The 21,764-nt window shown below is 43.6% G+C and overlaps 2 protein-coding genes across 2 annotated transcripts in view; both read right to left on the bottom strand.

The window, feature by feature from the left end:
- The window catches only part of LOC149290483 (uncharacterized), a 426,035-nt gene that overhangs the window by 176,192 nt on the left and 228,079 nt on the right, over positions 1-21,764 (bottom strand). The window lies entirely within an intron of this gene.
- LOC149290490 (uncharacterized) lies at positions 731-21,108 on the bottom strand. Its single transcript, XM_089489306.1, has 4 exons — positions 21,013-21,108; positions 14,710-14,830; positions 10,039-10,938; positions 731-834 (listed from the first exon to the last, which is right to left on the bottom strand). Exons 1-4 carry the CDS (start codon positions 21,106-21,108, stop codon positions 731-733), a joined length of 1,221 nt encoding a protein of 406 aa, XP_089345432.1.

Here is a 21,764-nt window from a genome sequence, read left to right as displayed (position 1 = left end):
CTTCCCTCAAAGATGTATTAATTATCCGGTGCAACAATGAGGTTACAACCGGTCCCCCCTGGGCTGCTAACCACGAGGGACAGGGATCGAGAGAGCAGGTTGTCTTCCGAACGCTTCCGAGGATCTTGTCCACATCCTCGGTATTAACCAACTCGAACTGATCCAGCTTAACTAAGTCCACGGAGGCCCTGGACGCCTCTACGTTAGGTTCTGCCTGAATGTCGGCGTTAAGACCTTCGCTTATACGAGAAGTTTTATCCACGAAGAAGTCATTAAATAAGTCACAGCAGGCCTTAGAAGGTTCCAGGATCTGGTTCGGGGCAGGAGGGAGCTGAGTTATGTATGTATTTACCACCTTTCCAAAAAGATCAGAGCGTTTTAAAAATTGACAATTACAAAAAGTGTGTGTTTGTGTGTGTCAGTCGTAGCAGTTGCATGAAGTATGCACCTCCTCCTTCTGCTTGCTAAAGCCACACAGAAATTGAGGCATGTACATTTGTGTGCATTGTTTCTGAACGGATCTATTGTCAATATCACAATTTCTTCACTTTTCCTTGTATATTTTTTAAAAATATGCACACTGCTGAATATGTTGCACTTATACAACAAAAATCTATAAATGTATAAGTTTATGAGTGAAGATTGCATCCTGGATTATGCTCATTTTGGGAAGTGAAGACATAAGTAAATTTATTATATAAACCCAGTGAAACAAATACCTCACAAAACTCTAGTAAACACCACATAGACACACAGTCCGCATAAAACGGACTCGCTGGCGCACTGTGTCTCTGGGGTCTGGAAACTTCACTTCCACTTTCTGGGAAGACAATGCTGCCAGAGATTGAATTTGGGGCTTTATGCCTGCAAAGCATGGGCTCAGTCTCTCAGCTGCAACCCTTTCACACAATCCTGGACTGAAACATTTAAGCAAAAGTCCTCTTCCAGCTCCAGGAATAAAGGCCTACCTTCAGTACAAAGACCCTGATTCCTGCAGCCCCAGAAAGGCCTCTTCTGCAGTCCTTTATGGCTGGAGCTTCCCTGGGTCAGAGGCCGTCTCCTCAGCCGTAGAGAAGGGTTGCTCTGAGTGCGAAGGAGGAGGAGGTCCTCAGGGCTGAGGGAGGGAAGGCAATGGGGAAAGGTCAGAAGGCAATGGGGAAAGGCCATGGAGGGCAGAAGGTGACAATGCCTAGGAAACTCTTCTGAGTCCCAGCCATTCTAGGAATGAGTGGCAGGAGTGAGTCCAGGGGGCTGAGGGGGTCTCCTTTCCCAAAGGGGGAGGCAAGGACCAGTGGGACCCTCCCCAGCTAGGGCCCAAAGGGAGGGTCTTTTTCCCACCTCTCTCCCAGCCCCCAAAGCCCAGCCTCCCCACTAGCCCTGAGTCCCCTGCCTCCTCTTCCTCAGACCCCCACAGACCCCTTCCTTCCTTCCTTCCTTCCTTCCTTCCTTCCTTCCTTCCTTCCTTCCTTTCTCCCGAAATGGACGGCCAGAGGCACAAAGGGACACACTTCCTTCCTTTTGGCCTGAGGTGCCTGGCCTCCTTCTGACTTTGGAGCCTCAGGAGAGAAAGAGAAGCCTCTGTTCAACTGAGGCCTCAGAGAAGGTTCCGGAACATTATTCCCCACAGTCACAAGTAGACAATAAAATGGATGCCGGAACAGAAAATGGCTGGGTCTGCCTGAGTAGTAGATACTCTAAGGAGATGATTATAATAAATAACAAAATATAACTGAAATATAAGTTATACAAGATATTACGAATCTTGCAGGTACAATATTTGTAAATATATAATGTTCAATTCATACAAACTATTAAAGAAATAAATAAACCTAAGCATCCAATTCTGAGCCTAACTTCCAAGATCCGCTCTTTAACTCTCTCTCTCGATCTCCAACCGACACAATTCCCCCAACTGTCTCTTGGTCTCTCAGGCCTTATATCTCCTTGTCACGGAAGCTTCCAGAAGAACCTTTATCTTGCTCTCTGATTGGTCAAGAGAGCCTTCCGTAGCAGTGATGTCACTCTGCATTTGCATAAACCTCCCTTTTCTGCCTGAAGAAGACCTCCATTGACTGGAGCCCAGTCATTACACTTTCCCAAGGCAAGGCTTGCGCCTATTTCCCAATGTTGTTCTTGGGGTCTGCCTCCCAGTTGTTTCCAGGTCTTATGGTGACCTTATGGGAGTCTCTGAAGGGGTTTTCTTGGCAGGTTCCTTCAGAGTGGGTTTCCCATGGCCATCCTCTGAGGCTGAGAGAGTGCAACTTTATCATCATCATCATCATCATCATCATCATTTATTTCTATAGCGCTGTAAATGTACACAGTGCTGTACATACAAATGATCAAGTTAAATAAAAATAAAACCTGCCAATCTACAAAATATGTATAAAACAATAGGCAATAATATAATATAGAATTGGTTAAAATAAGCATCAACATCAACATGAGGGACCTTTTCGCCATGCTTCTGGGAAGCGAGCGGAGGACACCTCATCTTATGGCCTTATATTGACCCAGTGGTCCCACAAATATGGCGGAAATGCCCCTCACATCCCAAGATCACGAAAAGACCCCAGACATTTTTGACCGCTGTGGGTTACAGAGAAGTCCCTGATGCATGGAGCCGTGGGTCATGCTTTGCCCACCACATTTTAACCTGAAAGGGAAGCCCAGGGTGGGATGGGGAGAATCTGGTGTCACTTTTAAGGCATGTATTATTTAAGCATGAGCTGTTTTACATTATTTCAAATGTGTATTTTTATTTCTTGCAACATAGTAGGGCCCAGGGCAGTTCACCAATGCTCCCAGAAAGGGATTTCGGAGAGGACTATTTTGGGTTCTTGGTGGGAAGAAGCAGTTGTATTCCATGGGCACAAAAGGAAGGTCCCAGAAGGTCCAATGCTTCAGACAGCGACTCCTCCCCAACCGCAGAGGCCCTGCTCCTAGGTCTCTGGCCTCTCAGCCTGGACAGGCATGGCTTCTTTTCCAGGGAGCTCTCCATTCGGCCTCCCTCTCTCCTCTCCCAAAATGGAGGACAAAAGAAGGTTCTGGCTACTAGGGTTGCCATGATTCTCTTCCACAAAACTCCAGACGCAACTCTATAAAAGCATATACTACAACTTTTTTCACTCAGTTAGTCTCAAAGGTGGTACAAGATCCCTTAGGATACTGATATTCCTGAATAACATGGCTTATGGTTGAATCTGCACTGCAGAATTCATGCAGTTCAACATCGCTTTAACTGCCATTTCTCAGTGCTATGGGATTCTGGGATTTGTAGTCTGTTTTCACACCAGAGCTCACTGAGATTGGCTCACAAACCTACAGATCCCAGATTTCCATAGAATTGACCCATGGTAGTTAAAGCAGTGTTGAAGTGCACTATTTCTGTAATGCAAATTGAACCTATGTCTCTGAGTCCTAGCCCCTTGGAAGAGACCTTCGCAAAGGTGAGTCGAGTCCCCCCTTGACTTTTATGGGGCAGAGAGGAGGGAGGGAGAAAAGCCCCAAACAGCCATGAGACGAAGAGGGATTCCTACTCTAGGGATCATATCCAGAGGTTGCCATGCTGGCCGGACCATACAGCAAACCACAATCACACCCACAATCCACAAAACAGGGATACCTTTAGTAGCCAACCAAAATGCACAAAATAGATAAAACAAGCTTTTAGCTCAACTGGCTTCTTCATTGGGAAAAGGTGTTAAACATCAAACAGGAGAAAGGTATCACAGTTTTGTGGATTTTGGAGGTTGTTGTTTGCAGTGTGGCCAAAAAAACCTTCTCCTGGATATGCTTTCTAGATTTCAGGATTCTGTACTTTTTTAAACTTTATTGGTAAAAGGGGAAAAAAACCTATGGGACCAACAACAAAAACACAGATACAATTAAAAGACTTGACAAATACAAATATTCACAAGCGACAAAACTTGTAAAACATACTAAATGACATCCAAACTCACCATACATCCAACCTCAGATTCCACAACAAACAAACTAAAACACTTCCAAAGTGTATGTTCTTTGCTGTGTCTGTTTTCTCTTTATCCATTGTTTGCCCTTCAGTCTTCCTTTCTTTTTTGATATAGTCCAGCACTTTATCCCAGTCTTCTATCAATCTATACATTTTAGTTTTGTTTTGTTTCTGTAAGATCCTTGTGGGTTTATCTGCTTCCAATGCATCAAGTAGTCCTAACAGCCTTCCTCTACTTCAAGAACTTTCCTTTGTCTCCATTCTTTTGCTAGGGTCATCCTTGCTGTTTTTGCTAGGGTCATCCTTGCTGTTTTTGCTAGGGTCATCCTTGCTGTTGTGTCACACCTTCCCCCGTTAATCACTGGGCAGTGAATCCTATCTTTCCCATGGCTCCCCACATTTCTCCTAACCTGATCCCCATTCGGCCTCTCCCTGTCTCCCTGCTTCCCTTCCTCTGTTCCCTCTGGAACTGCCGCTCTGCTGCCCCTAAAGCAACAGCAATTCATGACCTTTTTCTCTCTAAATCCTATAACCTCCTCGCTCTCACAGAAACCTGGCTCCCAGCCCATGATACTGCAACCTCTGCTGCCCTTTCTTTTGGTGGTCTCTCCTTCACCCACTCCAGCCGCCCTGAGGGTCGAGGAGGAGGGGTTGGTACCTTGCTATCTAACAGTTTCAAGTTCTATCTTCCCCACCAGCTATCATTCCTCTTCTTTTGAGTTTCATCCTATTAGACTCTTTTCTCCTCTACAGCTCCGTGTTGCAGTTATCTATCGCCCTCCTGGTTCTGCCACCCAGTTCTCTCAGACTTCGAATCATGGCTGACATTCTTTCTTTCACATTCAGTCCCCACTTTGATCCTAGGTGACTTTAATATCCACGTTGATGATTCCAATAACCCGACAACATCTCGCTTTAACTCTCTCCTGGCTTCTTTTGGCCTCCAACCACACTCCAACTCTTCAACTCATTCTCTTGGTCACTGTCTTGACCTGGTTCTTGCTGCAAACTGTGCCATTTCTGACTACCTGGCACCTGACTTTCCACTTTCTGACCATCATTTAATCTCCTTTCCTCTAGATGGATTGGGGGGGGGGGGGAATAGACAACTTAGCTAAAGAGATATCAGGAGTGAAAGTGGCGGTGGAGGAAGTATTAGAAAGAACGGAAAGCCTGGAAAAAAAAACAGAAGAATTGGAAAAGGCTCAATTAAGGGAACAACAGAGTAATCTTCTGCAGCAGGTCAGATATAGGGAAAGGGCAATTAAAATTAGGGAAATTAAAGAAGAACAAGACAAACAAATATATGACAAAATTATACCTATGCTGGCAAAATATGTGGATATTGAGGAGGATTTGATGGAGGCACAGATTGATAAGATATTTAGACTTAGCTCAAAGATAGCAAAGGAAAGGAAATTGGACAGAGACATTACGGTATGTTTTACAAGCTCAAGGATGAGAGAGCAAATATTGCAACGAAATTATGAGAAAAAATTGATTGTGGAAGATAGAATAGTGGAAATTTATAAGGATTTACCATTGCAAATAATTAGAAAGAGACAGGAATATAAATTCCTAACAATATTCTTTTGCAATAAGAATGAGATACTGTACAGATGGGATATGATAGAAGGAGTGATCTTTCATTACCATCAGAGGAGATATAGGATAAGTACAATAGAACAAGCAAAAGCCTTTTATGAGAGATTAAGCAGAGATAACAGAGAGCAAGAAGAAAGAAATAAAGAAAGGGACAAGAAGGAAGGAGAAAGTGTAAATGGACAAAGAGAAGAAAAGACCCAGAGAAAAGGGCAAGGAAGGAGAGATAATCTAGGGATTAAGGAGGTAAATACTGACAATTTGGGAAACAAAAGCTCAGAAGAGGGTTACTCAGGAGAGATAGGAAAGTCTACATAAAAGACATAAGAACCTCTCTAAAAGGAAAATGGGGCTTAAAATAGTTTCGTGGAATGTAAAAGGAATAAGCCAAGAGAGAAAGAGAAAGCATGTAATGCAGTATCTAGGGAAGAATAATTTTGATTGATTGTGTTTACAGGAAACAAAAATAAAAGATGGATATATAAAGAAGAAAGATAAAGACGGTAGATTCTTGTGTGTGGAGATTTTGATAGATAATGTTAAATATGTACTGATTAATGTTTATGGGCCATTAGAGAAGAAGGAACCCTATTATAGAAATTTGGCGGAGGTTAAGAGAGAAGTTGATAATGACAAATTAATCTTGACAGGAGATTTCAATGGAGTTCTAAATCCAATTTGGGACAGGAAATCCCAGAAAAAAGTAATTAAGAAAAGACAAGGAAAATTACCAAGAGGTTTTTTGTTTTAAAAGAGGAATTTAATTTGTTAGATGTTTGGTCACATTGTAATGGGAACAAAGGAGGGTATACCTTCTATTCAGATGCACATAAATCCTTCTCAAGGTTGGATATGTTTTTCGTGATGAAACAACTGGTTACTAAAGAGAAAAAAATGGAAATTTGGCCAAGGACGATGTCGGATCATAATATGATAGAGCTGGGATTAAATATAAATTGGGACAAAAATATAGGATAGAGAATGAAAGAGGATGACGAAGAATTTGTAAATAAGGTAAAGAGAGAGTTAAAGATGTTTTTTAAAGAAAACAGTGGAAAGGAGGTAAAAATGAAGGTTGTATGGGATACTAGTAAGGCATTTGTAAGAGGACTATTTATACAAAGAACAATGGAAATAAAAAAACGAGAAAAGCAGAAAGAGGAAAAAATTAGGAATGAATTTAAAATTAGAGAACAAAAACTACAACAAACAAAAGGGGATAAAAAAATAATGAATGAAATAAAACTATTGAAAGAACAATTAGAGAAAAAAATGACAGAGGAAATAGCTATAAATTTAAGAAGATCAAAGCAAAATCAATTTGAGAATGCTAATAAAATAAGCCGACGGATGGCTAATAGATTAAAGAATGAGAGAGAAAAGAAAATGATAACTAAAATTAAACAAAATAACACAATCATAACGGAACAAGGGAAAATTAAAAATACTTTCACTACATATTTTGAAAAATTATTTGAGGAAAAAGGTGAGCAGATATATTCAGAAAATCAGTTAATAGAAATAATTGATAAATATAATGAAATAAAATTAAGATCAGAACTATAGTGTTTAGGTCTTCAGCTTCCAGGACTGGGTGCAGTTAGCATATCAACTGAAGGAGATAATAGGCACTCCTCGCCGTCACATGTATCTGAGCTGACATCTGGAGTGATGGATCCAGGAGCATCCCCCAAACTACTAACATAGTCCTTTAGGGAAAGTGTGACCCCTTATACAGGTGGATCACACGTGTCAAACCTCCATACCTGGATTAGGATCTCCAGCATTACGCAGCTCTGTCTTATCTGGATTCAGCTTCATTTTGTTTTATTCTCACCCAGCCCATTACTTCTTCAAGACATTCATTCAGAGGGGAGATGCCTTTCTTAGTTGACGCTGAAGTCCGGGACATGGAGAGATATATCTGGGATTCCTCAGCATACTGATAACACCCATGCCATGTCTCCAGATGATCTCTCCCAGCAGCTTCATGTTTATGTGTCCTAAGGAACATCAGATTTAAGCTCCCTCTTAGAGGACCAACTATCCCCAAGATTCTCCATCTAGAATCTGCCCAAGAGATAGGACCAGAACCACTGCAATGCATTGCCTTCTCGTCCCCAATTCCTTCAGACGTTCAAGAAAGATGCCATGGTTGATGGTATCGAAGGACCCTGAGAGATCCAAAAGCACCAGCAGGGTTGCACTTCCCCTGTCCATACTCAAGCGGAGATAATCTACTAAGGCGACCATAACAGTCTCGACTCCGTATCCCATCCTGAAGCCAATTTGAAATGGGTCTAGATAATCTGTTTCATCCAAGACCACGTGGAGTTGAAGAGCAACAGCTTTCTCAATCATCTTGTTTAGAAATGGAAGATGGGAGACCGGTCTGTATTTGTTCATGTCCAAGGGATTTAGGGAGGGCTTTTTCAGAAGCGGCTGTACCACCGCTTCATTTATGGAAGATGGAAAATAGCCCTCCTTCAGAGATGCATCTATGATATATCTCAGGTGAGTCCTAAGTGCATCTCCTCCTTGGATGACTAGCCATGAAGGGCAAGGGTTGAGAGGGCAAGTTGTCTTCTTCACACTTCCAAGGAGCTTGTCCATGTCTTCAGTACTCACAGATTTAAATTGATCCAGGATGATCCCATTCACAGAGTCACTGGACACCTCACCTATAGCATCAGCAATAATGTCAGCATCCAAGTTGGCTCTTATCTGAGAGATTTTATTTGCAAAATGGTCATTTAAAGCATCACAGTGAGCTGTGGAAGGCTCTAATAATGGGTTCTCGGGGGGGGGGGGGAGTGCCTGAGTCAGGTCCCAGATTCCCCCCTCCTCCCCCCAAGACCCCAGAGAAAACTCCCCCCCCCCCCAAATAATGTTGTTTCCAATGCTATTGAAGCCTATGCTGTGTGGTGCTCTTTATTTGGCACAAAAATCTTCTCCAAATGAGGCATCAAAAGGGAGGGCCTCTCCTCTGCCCCACTTTCCAGGATGGAGGGGGCTCCTCAAAGCCCTTTTTATCTTTGGACCCCCCTCCATGGTCATGCCTCTCTCCAATGGTCCCCCCTGCCCTCTCTTCTCATGATAACCCCCAAGTACCAGGGCCCCAAGGAATCCCCCGAGGAAGGGGCAGGGAAGGAAAGAGGGAGAGGAGACCTGGCAGGCACCATGTGTTTTGGTTGGGGGGAGAAGAGGGGATTCCTTCTTCTTATAATCCCCAAGCCCCCCTCCCCCCGAAGACATTCCAGCCATTCCTCTGAACAAACAACGGTTTCCCCTCATTTCCATCCTTCCTTCCCTCAGAACAGAGTGTGAGGGCAGCAATGGCTTTAGGGCTGAGACTGTGCATGCACACATACATCCAAAGACCCCTTCTGGTCATGCGCGGGGATCACCAGGGCTTTACTGCTCCTGCTGTTTATTCCACTGGCGGCCTTTGAGGGAAGGGAAGGAGTGTGCCAGGGGTTCAGCAACCTCCCCTTCCTTCCTTATTTTGAGGACACTTCGAAGAGGCCACAATGGAGCCCAGGAAAGGCAAGAAAGGAAGGCTCTGCATTGGAAATAAAGTCTATGTATACTGTATGTATGTAGATATAATACACACACATACACATATATACATATATATAAATGTATGTGTGTTTGCCTCTGCTGTTCTTATAGCTGGGAATGGAGATGATGGCTGAGGAGAGAAGAAAGGGTAAATTTTGTGCAAATGCAGAACTTCTGTACACCAATGAGTCCAGTCTGTTGAAACAACAAAGAATTTTATTGAGAACACATAGTCAGAAATTCAGCGTTTACGTCAGAACTGCCCACTCCAATCCAAACAATACATTAAAAACCCCAAACCTAAAACTCCACCCTCTTAAAACCTAGCCCCCACCTTCAATTCCCACAGTCTAGGCCCCACAGGTAACAAGCCCCCCTTTGCCATTCCCAGAAACTAGCCACCTTCCTGTTAATATCAGCCTCCACTTTCTTCAGCCAACATCCCACAAATTCCAAACGCTATCTTTCCCAAAACTATTCTAACCAACTGCAACAAATCCCAGCCCCCCATTTAGCTAACTTTTACCACGAACCACAATCCCCAGCCAAAGTTACAACCCGAAACAATTGTCTATTCTATTAGCAATTAAAACCTAAATCTAACAAAATACAATTTTAAAACATAAACAGACATATGGACAGAAAAACAAAATCACAAGGGCCTTTTCTTAGCACAGCAGGATTGCAAATATATTTTTTGTATTCCTTATTTACAAAAATAATGTTAGTTCACTGCTGGCATTTTTATGGCTTCTCTCCAGTGTGGACTCTCTGATGTGTCACTAGGTTTGACTTCTGAGAAAAACATTTCCCACAATGCTGGCATTTGTATGGCTTCTCTCCTGCGTGGACTTTCTGATGTGTCACTAGGTTTGACTTCGAAGTAAAACATTTCTCACAATGCTGGCATTTGTATGGCTTCTCTCCTGTGTGGACTTTCTGATGTGTCACTAGGTTTGACTTCGAAGTAAAACATTTCTCACAATGCTGGCATTTGTATGGCTTCTCTCCAGTGTGGACTCTTTGATGTACCACTAGGTGTGACTTCATAGAAAAACATTTCCCACAATGCTGGCATTTGTATGGCTTCTCTCCTGTGTGGACTCTCTGATGTGTCACTAGGACTGACTTCATAGAAAAACATTTCCCACAATGCTGGCATTTGTATGGCTTCTCTCCTGTGTGGACTCTTTGATGTCTCACTTGGTGTGACTTTGAAGTAAAATATTTCTCACAATGCTGGCATTTGTATGGCTTCTCTCCTGTGTGGACTCTCTGATGTGTCACTAGGACTGACTTCATAGAAAAACATTTCCCACAATGCTGGCATTTGTATGGCTTCTCTCCTGTGTGGACTCTTTGATGTCTCACTTGGTGTGACTTTGAAGTAAAATATTTCTCACAATGCTGGCATTTGTATGGCTTCTCTCCTGTGTGGACTCTCTGATGTGTCACTAGGACTGACTTCTGAGAAAAACATTTCCCACAATGCTGGCATTTGTATGGCTTCTCTCCTGTATGGAGTCTCTGATGTGTCACTAGGACTGACTTCTGAGAAAGACATTTCCCACAATGCTGGCATTTGTATGGCTTCTCTCCAGTGTGGACTCTTTGATGTATCACTAGGTGTGACTTCATAGAAAAACATTTCCCACAATGCTGGCATTTGTATGGCTTCTCTCCTGTATGGACCCTTCGATGCATGACAAGGATTGACTTGTAAGCAAAATGTCTCCCACAATGCTGGCATTTATGTGACTTCTTTCTTGTGTGGATTCTCTCATGACTCAAATGTTTTTCTGTAAAGAAGCACAGTGACAGATAAGACTGAAAATCAGTGTTAAGAGAGGAGGGTGTTACCCATGATTTAGCCCTCATTAACCCCTCCTTATTAGAGATTAAATTAAGAGAGTTTCTGCTAGTAACCCAAGGATGACCGTACTACTTATGCCCCTAAATCCATGGAACAATTGTATCCTTATTTATAGGAGTTAACAAAGAAGAGATTGGAGGGGGACTTAAGGGAATCACTGGAAGCAGATAGTCAGAAAAAGGAATGTTGCAAAAATATTCTATTAAACATGTGGAGAAATAGTTCGATTGGCAAGTGGCATTATATCCTGTGAGACTGCCATAAAGTCCTGAGTCAGAGACCAAGGCATGATGGAAGCTAACTGCAGAGGTCCCTTCATGCTGTGTGGCACCAGGAGATGACTCACAACCAATACAGTATACAGCTCACATGTGGATTGGTGTGGATTAGAGTTGTGTGTACAAGGGATGGTGAAGTTGATGGAAGTTGGAGAGGAGAGCTTGCAAATAAATGTATTATTAGGAGCAGGTAACTGTTAAAGTTGCCAGATATTGTGCATCTGCGTTTATTTGTAGCAGATTTTTTTTGGAACAGATGTAGAAACACCCATGTAATATCTTGAAATAATTATGACCCAGAGTCAGGCTATTACATTTTTATACAACTTCCATTTTGGAATCAATAGGATTGTATACGGTGTTTTCTGCACTATATCCATTTGACTGTTCTGTTTTATATGAATCATTTTAGACGTTTGAAGTTAATGAGTGGGTTGCCACTATAAACACTATAAACACGCCATGTGCAGCTTGTATTCTGCTTGAAATGTTATATAACTCAGCTTGGGAGATACTCGATTAGGATACAACTTTCTAAGCAACTGTGCCAAAGCCACTATTTTAAGTCTATATTTCTCGAAGTTATTTGGGACAATTTTTACCTGCCAGGTTTAGGATTTCATTTTATGGATTGATGTTTACCCTTATTGCTACAATACAAATTACTTCTTGTGATGCTTTGTGTGTTTTTCAAGCTAGGTGATCCTGGCTTTGCTCCTGCCTTCCCCTCCTGGATCCCAGAGGCCTGGTCCCCTTCCTTTTCTCCCTCCGCTCTCCAACCTTCCCTCTTGCCCATCTGCACTGCTTTACCATTTGACCTTCAGCATCTCTTCCCTGCCTTTCTGTTTTTCACATTGCCTCCATCTCTCTATCACAGACACACACCCACAGAGTGTGATGCATAAAAGGGACACTTTGAGGCTCATTTCTTGAGAAAGGCAAGACAATCATTATACAACTAATGCATTAGGAAAGGCAGAACAAGGAGTCTGGGACCTGGTTTCTGATATTAGTGAGGGTCAAGTGTGAGGGATGAGCCTTAAAACAACCTTAAGGCATCTCTAAGACAGAGATGGCCTACTGTTCGGAAGTGGGGTGGTCACATTGGACCCCAGGGGATCTCAGGGGAAATCCCAAATTGTGTTGCCTAAAAATATGGTATAATGTTTTGCCCTTCAATATACCACAGCATCCCTTTGTGGAAGTGGAGGCCATTTTGCCTCTCTGAGCTATTGCAGGGCCAAGGGAGGCCTTTTTCTCATGAAGCCTCTCCAGAGCCTTAAAAGGCTGGAAGAGGGGCCACAAAAGCCAAGAAACATGCTCAGGAATGGGCTGAGGACCATTTAGGGGCAAAAAGCATTCATCTCCATGGCTCCTTCCCACAAAATTCCAGAATTGGCAGTTTAGGATTGGATACTGAGAATCCTTACAAAGTGGAGAACAATAGTGCCTCACTAAAACTAGAAATTCCAAGATTCCACAGGAAGTTGTTATGACAATTAAATTACATGTGAAAGGGAACTAGGAATGGTAGTAGAGCACAAGTTGAACATGTGTCAACATTGTGATGCAGCAGCTAAAAAGGCCAATGTGATCCTAGGCTGTATCAATAGGAGTATAGTGTCAAGATCAAGGGAAGTAATAGTTCCACTCTACTCTGTTTTGGTCAGGGCTCACTTGCAACAATCCTGTGTCCAGTTCTGGGCACCACAATTCAAACAGAAGTTGAGAAACTGGAGCATGTCCAGAGGAAGGAAACCAAAATGGTGAATGGTCTGGAAACCATGCTCTCTGAGGAATGACTTAGGGAGCTGGGTATGTTTAGCTTGGAGAAGAGAAGGTTAAGAGTGGATATGACAGCCCTGTTCAAGTATTTGAAGAGATACTGAGTATGGAGTAAGCTTGCTTTCTGCTGCTCTAAAGCAAAGGACACAGAACAATGGACGCAAGTGTTAGGAAGGATCGAATCAGGGGAATTTAATTAGCTCAAATTTACAAGAGGCGTGTCCTAACAATGCATGCAGCAGATTGGGTCCCTATGTGTATACCAGAGGTCATATAGTCCAACCCCAAGAAACAGAGACTGCAATGTCAAAGAGTTGCAAATAAAACATAAACATTTATTAAAGCCACACAACCAAAAAGGGATCACACACGCACACGCACATTCAATGCTAAAGCAAGGGAGGGGAAGAGTTGGGAGTAAAGGAGAAAGGATAGAAGCACCGTTGAAATATTTACCTTAGGAGTCTTCTCCAAGCGACAGATGTGAGGGATGTTGGTAAGTGAACACGACAGCGGGGAACAGAAAGCAAGCGGCAACCGCGATGGCTAGGAGCTAAGTTCCAGCGGGCTAAGCTAACAAGAGGCCCGAAAGAGACAGTGGGCTTTGGCTTGCCCAAGTGATTTCAGCAGGGCACAGTGCCCAAGAGAGCTCCGGAGCGATTGCTCGACAGAGTTGAGGTTTGGAACTGTAGCTCACAAAGCCCAAAGGAGGGCTGGAATCTGGGTCTTATTTATACTGCGAAACGTATCCTCAGGCTATAGCTACCTGCAGAACAAAGGTCTTCATGGCTATCTATTGACTAAGACTAAAGTTAAACAATGGATACACAAAAGAGTCTGCCTCTTCTTTGGGAGAAGACTACTATGTAGATGGCTGGGTACTTAATACCATCAATAGGTGAGGCAAACTTCCTTTGTCCTCATTCAGGTTGCCTGCGACAATGGCAACTCCCAGAACTGGTTTTAAAGGTTTAAATCTACCTTTCTGCTTTAGCCATGGCCTGCTAGGCTTGTCTGGCTACGTGGTCAGCTCGCTTTTGGGATAATGGCGGCTGTGATGGGGTCAGTCAGGGGTCATGATTTTTGATCGCTTGGTACCCAAAATTTATATAAATCCAAACTCTATCACACAAGCCACAGGAAAAAAGGTTCCACCAAAATATTAGGAGGAACTTCCTGACAATAAGAGCTATTCAACAGTGGAATATGCTGCATCAGAGCATGGTGGCATCACATTATGGTTATTATTATTATTATTATTATTATTATTATTATTATTAATTTCAAATTAATGGACATGGAACAATGGATGCAAGCCACAGGGACAAGAGATTCCACTTAAACCTTAGGAGGAACTTCCTGATAGTAAGAGCTCTTCAAAAGTGGAATATACTCCCTCAGAGTTTGGTGGAGTCTCTTTCTTTGGAGGTCTTTAAACAGAGGCTGGATGGCCATCTCTCGGGGGTGCTTTGAATGTCTATTCCTGCATGGCAGAAGATTGAAGCGGATGGTCCTTGTGGTCTATTTCAACTCTTTGATTTTATAATTCTAAAGTGGAATCATAGCACTCTGACAGTGAATTATGAAAGGGCCCTCCGTCTTCAAAGAAAGTGAAATGGATTCAGGTTCCTTACCCACAGAGGCTACATTTCCATAATTCTCCATCATCACATAACTGTACATCAGTCTCTGTTTCTTCGTTAACAGTTTCCATTCCTCCTCAGTGAAATATACTGCCACATCCGCAAAGGTCACCTGCAATAGAAAATAGCCCCGATCCAGAGAGTGACTAAACAAAAGGGGAGGAAAGCACATGGTGCATTGCAAATATTATTTCAACACTTCAGAATTCAGTCCAGGAAATAAACTTTAAATTCTGCAAGAAAGCAAAAAGCTACAGCCTTTGAGATCCAGTTTGTCTCGAATCCTTTCAATATAATATACAATATGATAAACAATATAATTTCGGCCATTTCTGGAATATTATTGATTGATTAACATACTGGCTATTCCAACATGTATATTAGTTTTCATTTAGCCATATTTCACCTAATTTCAGAGGCAAATTTCATTTTTAAAAAACAGTTCTGGGGAGTACTCTGAGCTTCAGGGCCACTGGGCCCACCCTCAATTTAAGCCCAGAGATATTCTTCCATATCATCCAGCATTTCACAGATGGGGAAAGCAACACACATGTGGACAAGCAACACCAGAAGGGGGTCAAGATGGCCAAAGTTGTTAATGATAACGATCACACAAGCGAGAAAGGGTACAGCATTTTGCTTTTGGCTCAGACTCCTGGCAAGGGCAAGACCCTGCCCCCTTCTCTCCTCCCCGATCCCAACTTTTGAATTGATGGGATGCACACATCTTTTGAACTTGGAACAAATTTTGCAGCAACTGAACTGACCTGAGGAGAAAGGAGGAAATGGGAGGAGGAGAGTGAAATAGGACATTTCCTAAGCCCCTGAAAAAATGAGGAGACAGAGGATTAACCAAGACTCTCTCTGCCAAACTGGGACAGTATCTTCTTTGCTTGCTTTCGTGATCCAGCCCAGACACAGATGAAAATAACAGTCAGGATGGTAACTTACCAAAGAGCTGTTAACCCTCAGCAGCCTCTTTCTGTTGGAGCCCAGCTCCATCTGCTTGGCCTTTGTGTTGGCCATCAGGTGGGCAGGGGGATCCTGGTGGCCCTGCACTTTGGTCACTTCCAGCAAACAACGTCCCAACGCTGTGTACAAGGGGATCGCGATGAAGTTCCTGAGAAAAGGGACCAGGGTTAGGATTGGCTTGGCAAGAAATCCTGCAGCACTCAAAGACACAAAGAACAGCATCCTGCTGGTGACATACGCAAGTGACATATGCCTCCTTTGGGCCAATGCAGAGATGGGCATCCCCTTCCCCCCTCTGCACCAAACAAAGCCCCCTGGACTTAGCATAGATTTACTTCAGCTCCCCTACTCAACAGATACTCCATGCCTTCTTAGGGTGGTGGGGGATTAGGGGATGGGAAATTGGAGAGGGCCCTGGTTATGTCCCTGTAGCTAGATGTGAAATGAGGGCATCATAAATACATAAATAAATCATCTGCTGAAACCTCCAGAGTTCACCAGTGCTTTTCCCCAGCATCAGTCCCTTTCCCAAGAAGGCTGCATCCACACTATAGAAATAAAGTACTTTGACACCGCTTAAACCTTTCAGTGCTATGGAATCCTGGGATTTTACCTTTGGGCCACTTAGCCTTCTGTGACAGATAGCTGATGCCACAATGAACTACAAATCCCAGGATTCCATAGGATGGAGCTAGGAGAGTTAATGCGGTTTCGAAGTGGATTATTTCTGCAGTGTAGATACAGCGTGAGTCGGTTTTAAAAGGATAGAAAGCACCCAATTCTTGTTTTTAATGGTTTTCCTTTAAAAAATAAGTAATTTGTTTTACTGCCTAATCCTTATTATTGTTGTTGTTTGTTTCTCTTTTTGTTTGTTTCATTCTTGGTAATATGAGTTATTCTGGTCTGTCTCCTTCCTTCTTGCCTGAAAATCTATTAATAAGGAAACTGGGGGACTTTTAAAACCTCCCAAAGGAGCCACTTTTGGCCTTGTTTGGGGACAAGCCTCCTCTTAGAAGCCAAAACCTAATGTTTTTGAAGAATAATAATAAGGCTTGTATTAAAACTATCCTCCCCATTTCTGATCCCTTTTAAAACCCATGTTCCCCAGAAGGAGAAGAGCTTTCTAATAAGAAAACCCTCTCAGAAAAGAGACACACTTCCTTCCTTTTGGCCCAAGGAGCCTGGCCTCCTTCTGACTCTGGAGCCTCAGGAGAGAAAGAGAAGCCTCTGTTCAACTGAGGCCTCAGAGAAGGTTCTGGAACATTATTCCCAACAGTCACAAGCAGAACAAAATGGCCGCCAGAACACAAAATAGCCTTGGCAGTTGCTTGACAGTTGGAGGCCTCAGCGCACCAGTGAAGCCTACCGCTTCCAGGCCTTGTCCCTCTGCTTCCTCTCCACTCCCCACACTCTTTCTTTCTTTCTTTCTTTCTTTCTTTCTTTCTTTCTTTTCTCTCTCTCTCCTTCCTCCTTGTCTCTCTATCCCCTTCCAACTCTCTGCTCCTCTCTCTCTCTCTCTTCTGCGCACAGACCTAAATAGAGAGGCAGAAGCTCCTCCCCTTCTTCATTCTGGCCAATGGGGGCAGAGGAGCTGGCAGACCCACCCCCTGCCCCACCCTCACTGGCTCCTCCTGCAGTTAATATGGAAGAAGGCAGGAGGGACCCTGGAGCCCCAGCCACACGGACACTGGCCAAAGGCACACATCCCCAAAGCCTAAGACCTATGAGATGGCAGCCCTATTCAGGGCAGGACCCTCCTCTCTCTGGCCCTGTGGATGCTGGGAGATCCAGTCCAGGGAATACACTGTAAACCCCATTGGCAAGAGAAAAGGCTTATACTACTCTCTGATGTGTCACTAGGTGTCAGAACCTGTTATTAATATCAGTTATAAGGTTATATCTTTTCAGTTCATGTACATTCACTTGATTTTAAAACCTCCCAAAGGAGCTACTTTTGGCGTCGTTTGGGGGACAATCGTCGTCTCAGTGGCCCTCCTATTAGAGACCCCTCCTCTTTTGACCCAAATCCTTTATGAGGCCCAAAACCCCTTTGTTAGGAAGCGAACACCAAATATCTCAGGAAGGCTCTATATCTGTGAGGTTTGGAATCCTCTGATCAATGGCCCACAACCAAACGTATACCAAAAGTAGAAAGTCTATTGTGGGAGCATTGCAGTAGTGATCTGTAACACTTTTTTGCAGAGTCTGAGGCTTCAGAGAAAAATGTACACTTTTAAAATTATTATTATTATTATTATTATTATTATTATTAACCTTTATTTATAAAGCGCTGTAAGTTTACACAGCGTTGTACATACAAAAAGCCCCCTCCTTTCTCCCCTCTGCTAGTTCCCCACCCCACACACACTTAGCCAGGTCCCCATCACAACCCAGCCTCACTCAAGACATTTGCAACATAGCCAGCTAGTTGTCTAAAACAACACTCCAAAGGAGTTAATAGGGCCCCACTTAGAAACTAACACCACTTTAATATTCTCCCCATATACTCTCCACCCCCCCCCCCAACATCTCAGCTAACAGAACAATATAGATCAGATATCTCAAAACATACATGAAGTGATTATATAGGAACTGAATATATACAGCATTATAACTGATCTCAATAACAGGTTCTGACAATATCTCCCAAGGCCCCCTCCCTCCAGGACCCCCTTCCACTCTTCCCCTCAGTCTCTCTCTCTCCTCTGAAGGCCTTAAACTGCCAACTGCCAAGCACTCAGGCAGGGGCAGCCATTTAGTGTTCTGGGGCCATTTTGTGCTGTTTGTGACTATGGAGAATGTTCCAGAACCTTCTCTGAGGCCCCAGTTGAACAGAGGCTTCTCTTTCTCTCCTGAGGCTCCAGAGAGAGAAGGAGGCCAGGCTCCTCGGGCCAAATGGAAGGAAGTGTGTCTCTTTATGTGTCTAGTCCTCTCCTTTCTTGGGAGACTCTGTGGGGCCTTGAGATTTTTTTTTTTTTTTTGGGGGGGGTAATCCCAGATAAACCATGTAACCTCAGAGTATGATCAAAATTACAAGGTTGTTTCTCAGGAAGGAGAAGCAAACTAGGAGAGGATACAGCCTTTTGCTTTTGCCTGAGCCTCTGGGAATAGGGTTGCTATAAGTGAGGACCTCCAAACCGGGACAAATGTAGGACAAATGTAGGGCAACATTTTCAAATGTAGGACACGTTTTTATAAAAATAGAGGACGCGCCAAAAATTGAGTTTTTTTAAAAAAATGTTAATATAAATGCATGATTTTAGGCATGATCAAAATGGAGGACATTTTGGCATTATTCTTAGATGGAAGAAATGTACTTGCCCTCAGAAGTGTGTCCTTGGGCAAGGGACTGTGGTTTTTCTTCACTGCGCATGAGTTTGTAAAAATCACAGCAAGTTACATTGGTCGTGCCTCAGAGGCTTGTTGATATCAATATCATCATCATCATCATCATCATCACCACTATAATTGGCCAAGAAAGGCAGACTCTTTAGCATTCAAAGCACCATAAATACACAAAAAATGCACTTGCATATATTTAATAATAAAAAATAATGAAAAAATAAATAAAAAACAAGGCAGGGGTGTATATATTTCATAATAAAAATTAATGTAATAAAATAAAAAACAAGCAATAATAAAAATTAATGTAATAAAACAAAAACAAGCAATAATAAAAATTAATGTAATAAAACAAAAACAAGCAATAATAAAAATTAATAAAATAAAATAAAAACAAGCAATAATAAAAATTAATAAAATAAAATAAAAACAAGCAATAATAAAATTAATAAAATAAAATAAAAACAAGCAATAATAAAATTAATAAAATAAAATAAAAACAAGCAATAATAAAAATTAATAAAATAAAACAAAAACAAGCAATAATAAAAATTAATAAAATAAAAAATAAAAAGCAATAATAAAAAATTAAAAAATTAAATAAAATAAGTATTTCATATTTTTAAATATAATTAAAAAACCCCAAAATACAAAGGCAGACCTAATGGCCAGAGACTCAGCTTTCCTCCTCCTCCTCCTCCTCCTCTGGCCCAATTCTGCCCTGGCCTTCAGGCACCCTTCTTCCGGCTCCTTCCTCCTCCTCCTCCTCCTCCTCTCCCCCCTCCTCCTCCTCATCCTCATCATTGCTGGCGCGGGAGGAAGGGAAGCAGGGCAGGCGCACGCGCACGGAGGGAATTGGGGCAGGCGCGGGCACGGGGAGGAAAGGAGGGCAGGCGTGTGCGCACGGAGGGAATTGAGGCAGGCGCGTGCGCGCGGGCCGAGGGAAGTGCCTGCCCCACTTCTCTCCGTGCGCGTGCGCCTGCCCCGATTCCCTCCACGTGCGCGCGCCTGCCATGCTTCCCTTCCTCCTGCGCCCTCCCAGTGGGGGCGCCATGGCGGCGGCGCTTCTGCCGCTGAGGAAGAGGAGAAGGCGGAGCCGGAGGAGGAGGTGGGTTGGCGCCACAGCAGCCGCATTAGCGGCAGCGGCAATGGCCGGAGCGGGCCCCCAAACTGGGAACAAGGCACGGGTGGGGGCCCAAACCGGACCGGGACCGGGAGGGGCCCCCCGAAACCGTGAATGGCATGGGGGCCGCCGGGTTATGGCAACCCTATCTGGGAAGGGGCCCTCTTCTCCTTTCTCCCTGGCTGTCTTCATGGAGGGCAGACTCCTTTTGCCCTTTGGACTCAGTTTGCAGCAATGGCAGTGAGCTCAAAAGAAGGGGAGAAATGGCAGCAGGAGGAGGAAACTGTGGCCTTTGAAGAGCAGCTGAAAAAGTGGGAGGGTAAAGAATGAACCGGGGGGGGGGGGTCCCTGCCAAACTGGGAGAGTTGGAGGGCATTCAGAAGGAGCTGGGCCTGGAAATGGAGGAGAAGGGGGCTTGCAAAAAGACCTCTGTGGATGAGAAAGCTGGGTCAAGTCCATGAAATGAAATGGCCCAGTGAAATGGTGTCCATAATATAGGAGCCAGTGTGGCATAGTGGTTTGAGCATAGCTGGACGATGACTCTGTAATTCAGATTTGGAATCCCAGCTCTGCCATGGAAGCCCATTGGGGGACTTTGGGCAAGTCACACTCTCTCAGCCTCAGGGAAAGGCAATGGGAAAACTATTCTGAAGACATTTGCCAAGGAAACCCTGTGATAGGTCTGCCTTAGGGTCACCATAAATTCAAAACGACTTGGCGCCACTCTTTCCTCTGCAAAAGTGCCGCAACAACCAAATTGAGCAGTACTGTTGCAGAGCAAAAATGGAGCGCACAGAAGCGGCTCCTTTTTGAGGTGCACTTCTACCACCCCAAAGAGCCAGTGATGGCACAGGTACGTTGCAGTTGCGCCGCCCCATTTGGAGGTGGCACATCTGCAACATCACCGTTATGCGCCGTGTCTGGTGGGTGCGCTGCAGTTGTGGCACCCTCATCACTTGCAAGGGTTGCCATCTGTGTGGGCACTCCGCCCACCAGGCAACCCTCACACGTGACGAGGGTGCCTCAAAGGCTTCTAAAGGCTTCTAAAAACAGATCAAAGCGGCTAACAGTAAAAGCACTGGTAAAACACAATAACAACTTGTCATTGTTGGGTCCCAAACCCTCCCAATTCCTCCCAGCCACAATAAAATTCAATTAAATTCTTAAACAATTATGAAAACAATTATTAAAAATAGGGCAAAAGCAGTTAGAGCAGTTGCTGAACAATTCAATTAATAAGAGATTGCTGGAATGCTAATCTGGAAAGAGATATGTCTTGATGAGATTTTTAAAGCCTTAAAGACTGGTGGTATATCGGATCTCTTCTGGAGGCTGTTCCATAACTTGGGAGAAGGTCCTTTGTGTAACTGCAGAGAGCCTTGTTATTGCTGGCTGCAGTAAGTTTTTACTAGAGGACCTCTAAGTGTGGGGCAGATTGTATGGGAGAAGGCAATCCCGTAAGTAAGATGGACCCAAGGCATGGAGGGCTTTAAAGGTTATAACCAAGACCTTGTACTGTCCCAGGAAATTAATGAGCAGCCATTATAGGTGTGATATGGACACCTCTAGATATTCCAATGACCACTCTTGCTGCCATATTTTGGATTGG

This window comes from Sceloporus occidentalis, unplaced genomic scaffold, assembly GCF_023333645.1.
Source record: "Sceloporus occidentalis isolate IW3139 unplaced genomic scaffold, rSceOcc1.0.p SCAF_39, whole genome shotgun sequence".
NCBI classification, from domain to species: Eukaryota; Metazoa; Chordata; class Lepidosauria; order Squamata; family Phrynosomatidae; genus Sceloporus; species Sceloporus occidentalis.
The sequence above is the reverse complement of the archived record's forward strand: the minus strand, read 5'-3'. Positions and strand labels throughout refer to the sequence as shown.

Bases quoted from the DNA above. Each gene is read 5' to 3' on its own strand.
- LOC149290490 (XM_089489306.1), bottom strand. From the start codon at position 21,108: ATGAGGGTGCCACAACTGCAGCGCACCCACCAGACACGGCGCATAACG. The intron at 14,831-21,012 runs GTACCTGTGCCA...TTTCTATTGCAG, and splicing joins TGGGGCGGCGCAACTGCAAC to GTGACCTTTGCGGATGTGGC. The intron at 835-10,038 runs GTGAGAAATGTT...AATCTCTGGCAG, and splicing joins GCCATACAAATGCCAGCATT to CATTGTCTTCCCAGAAAGTG.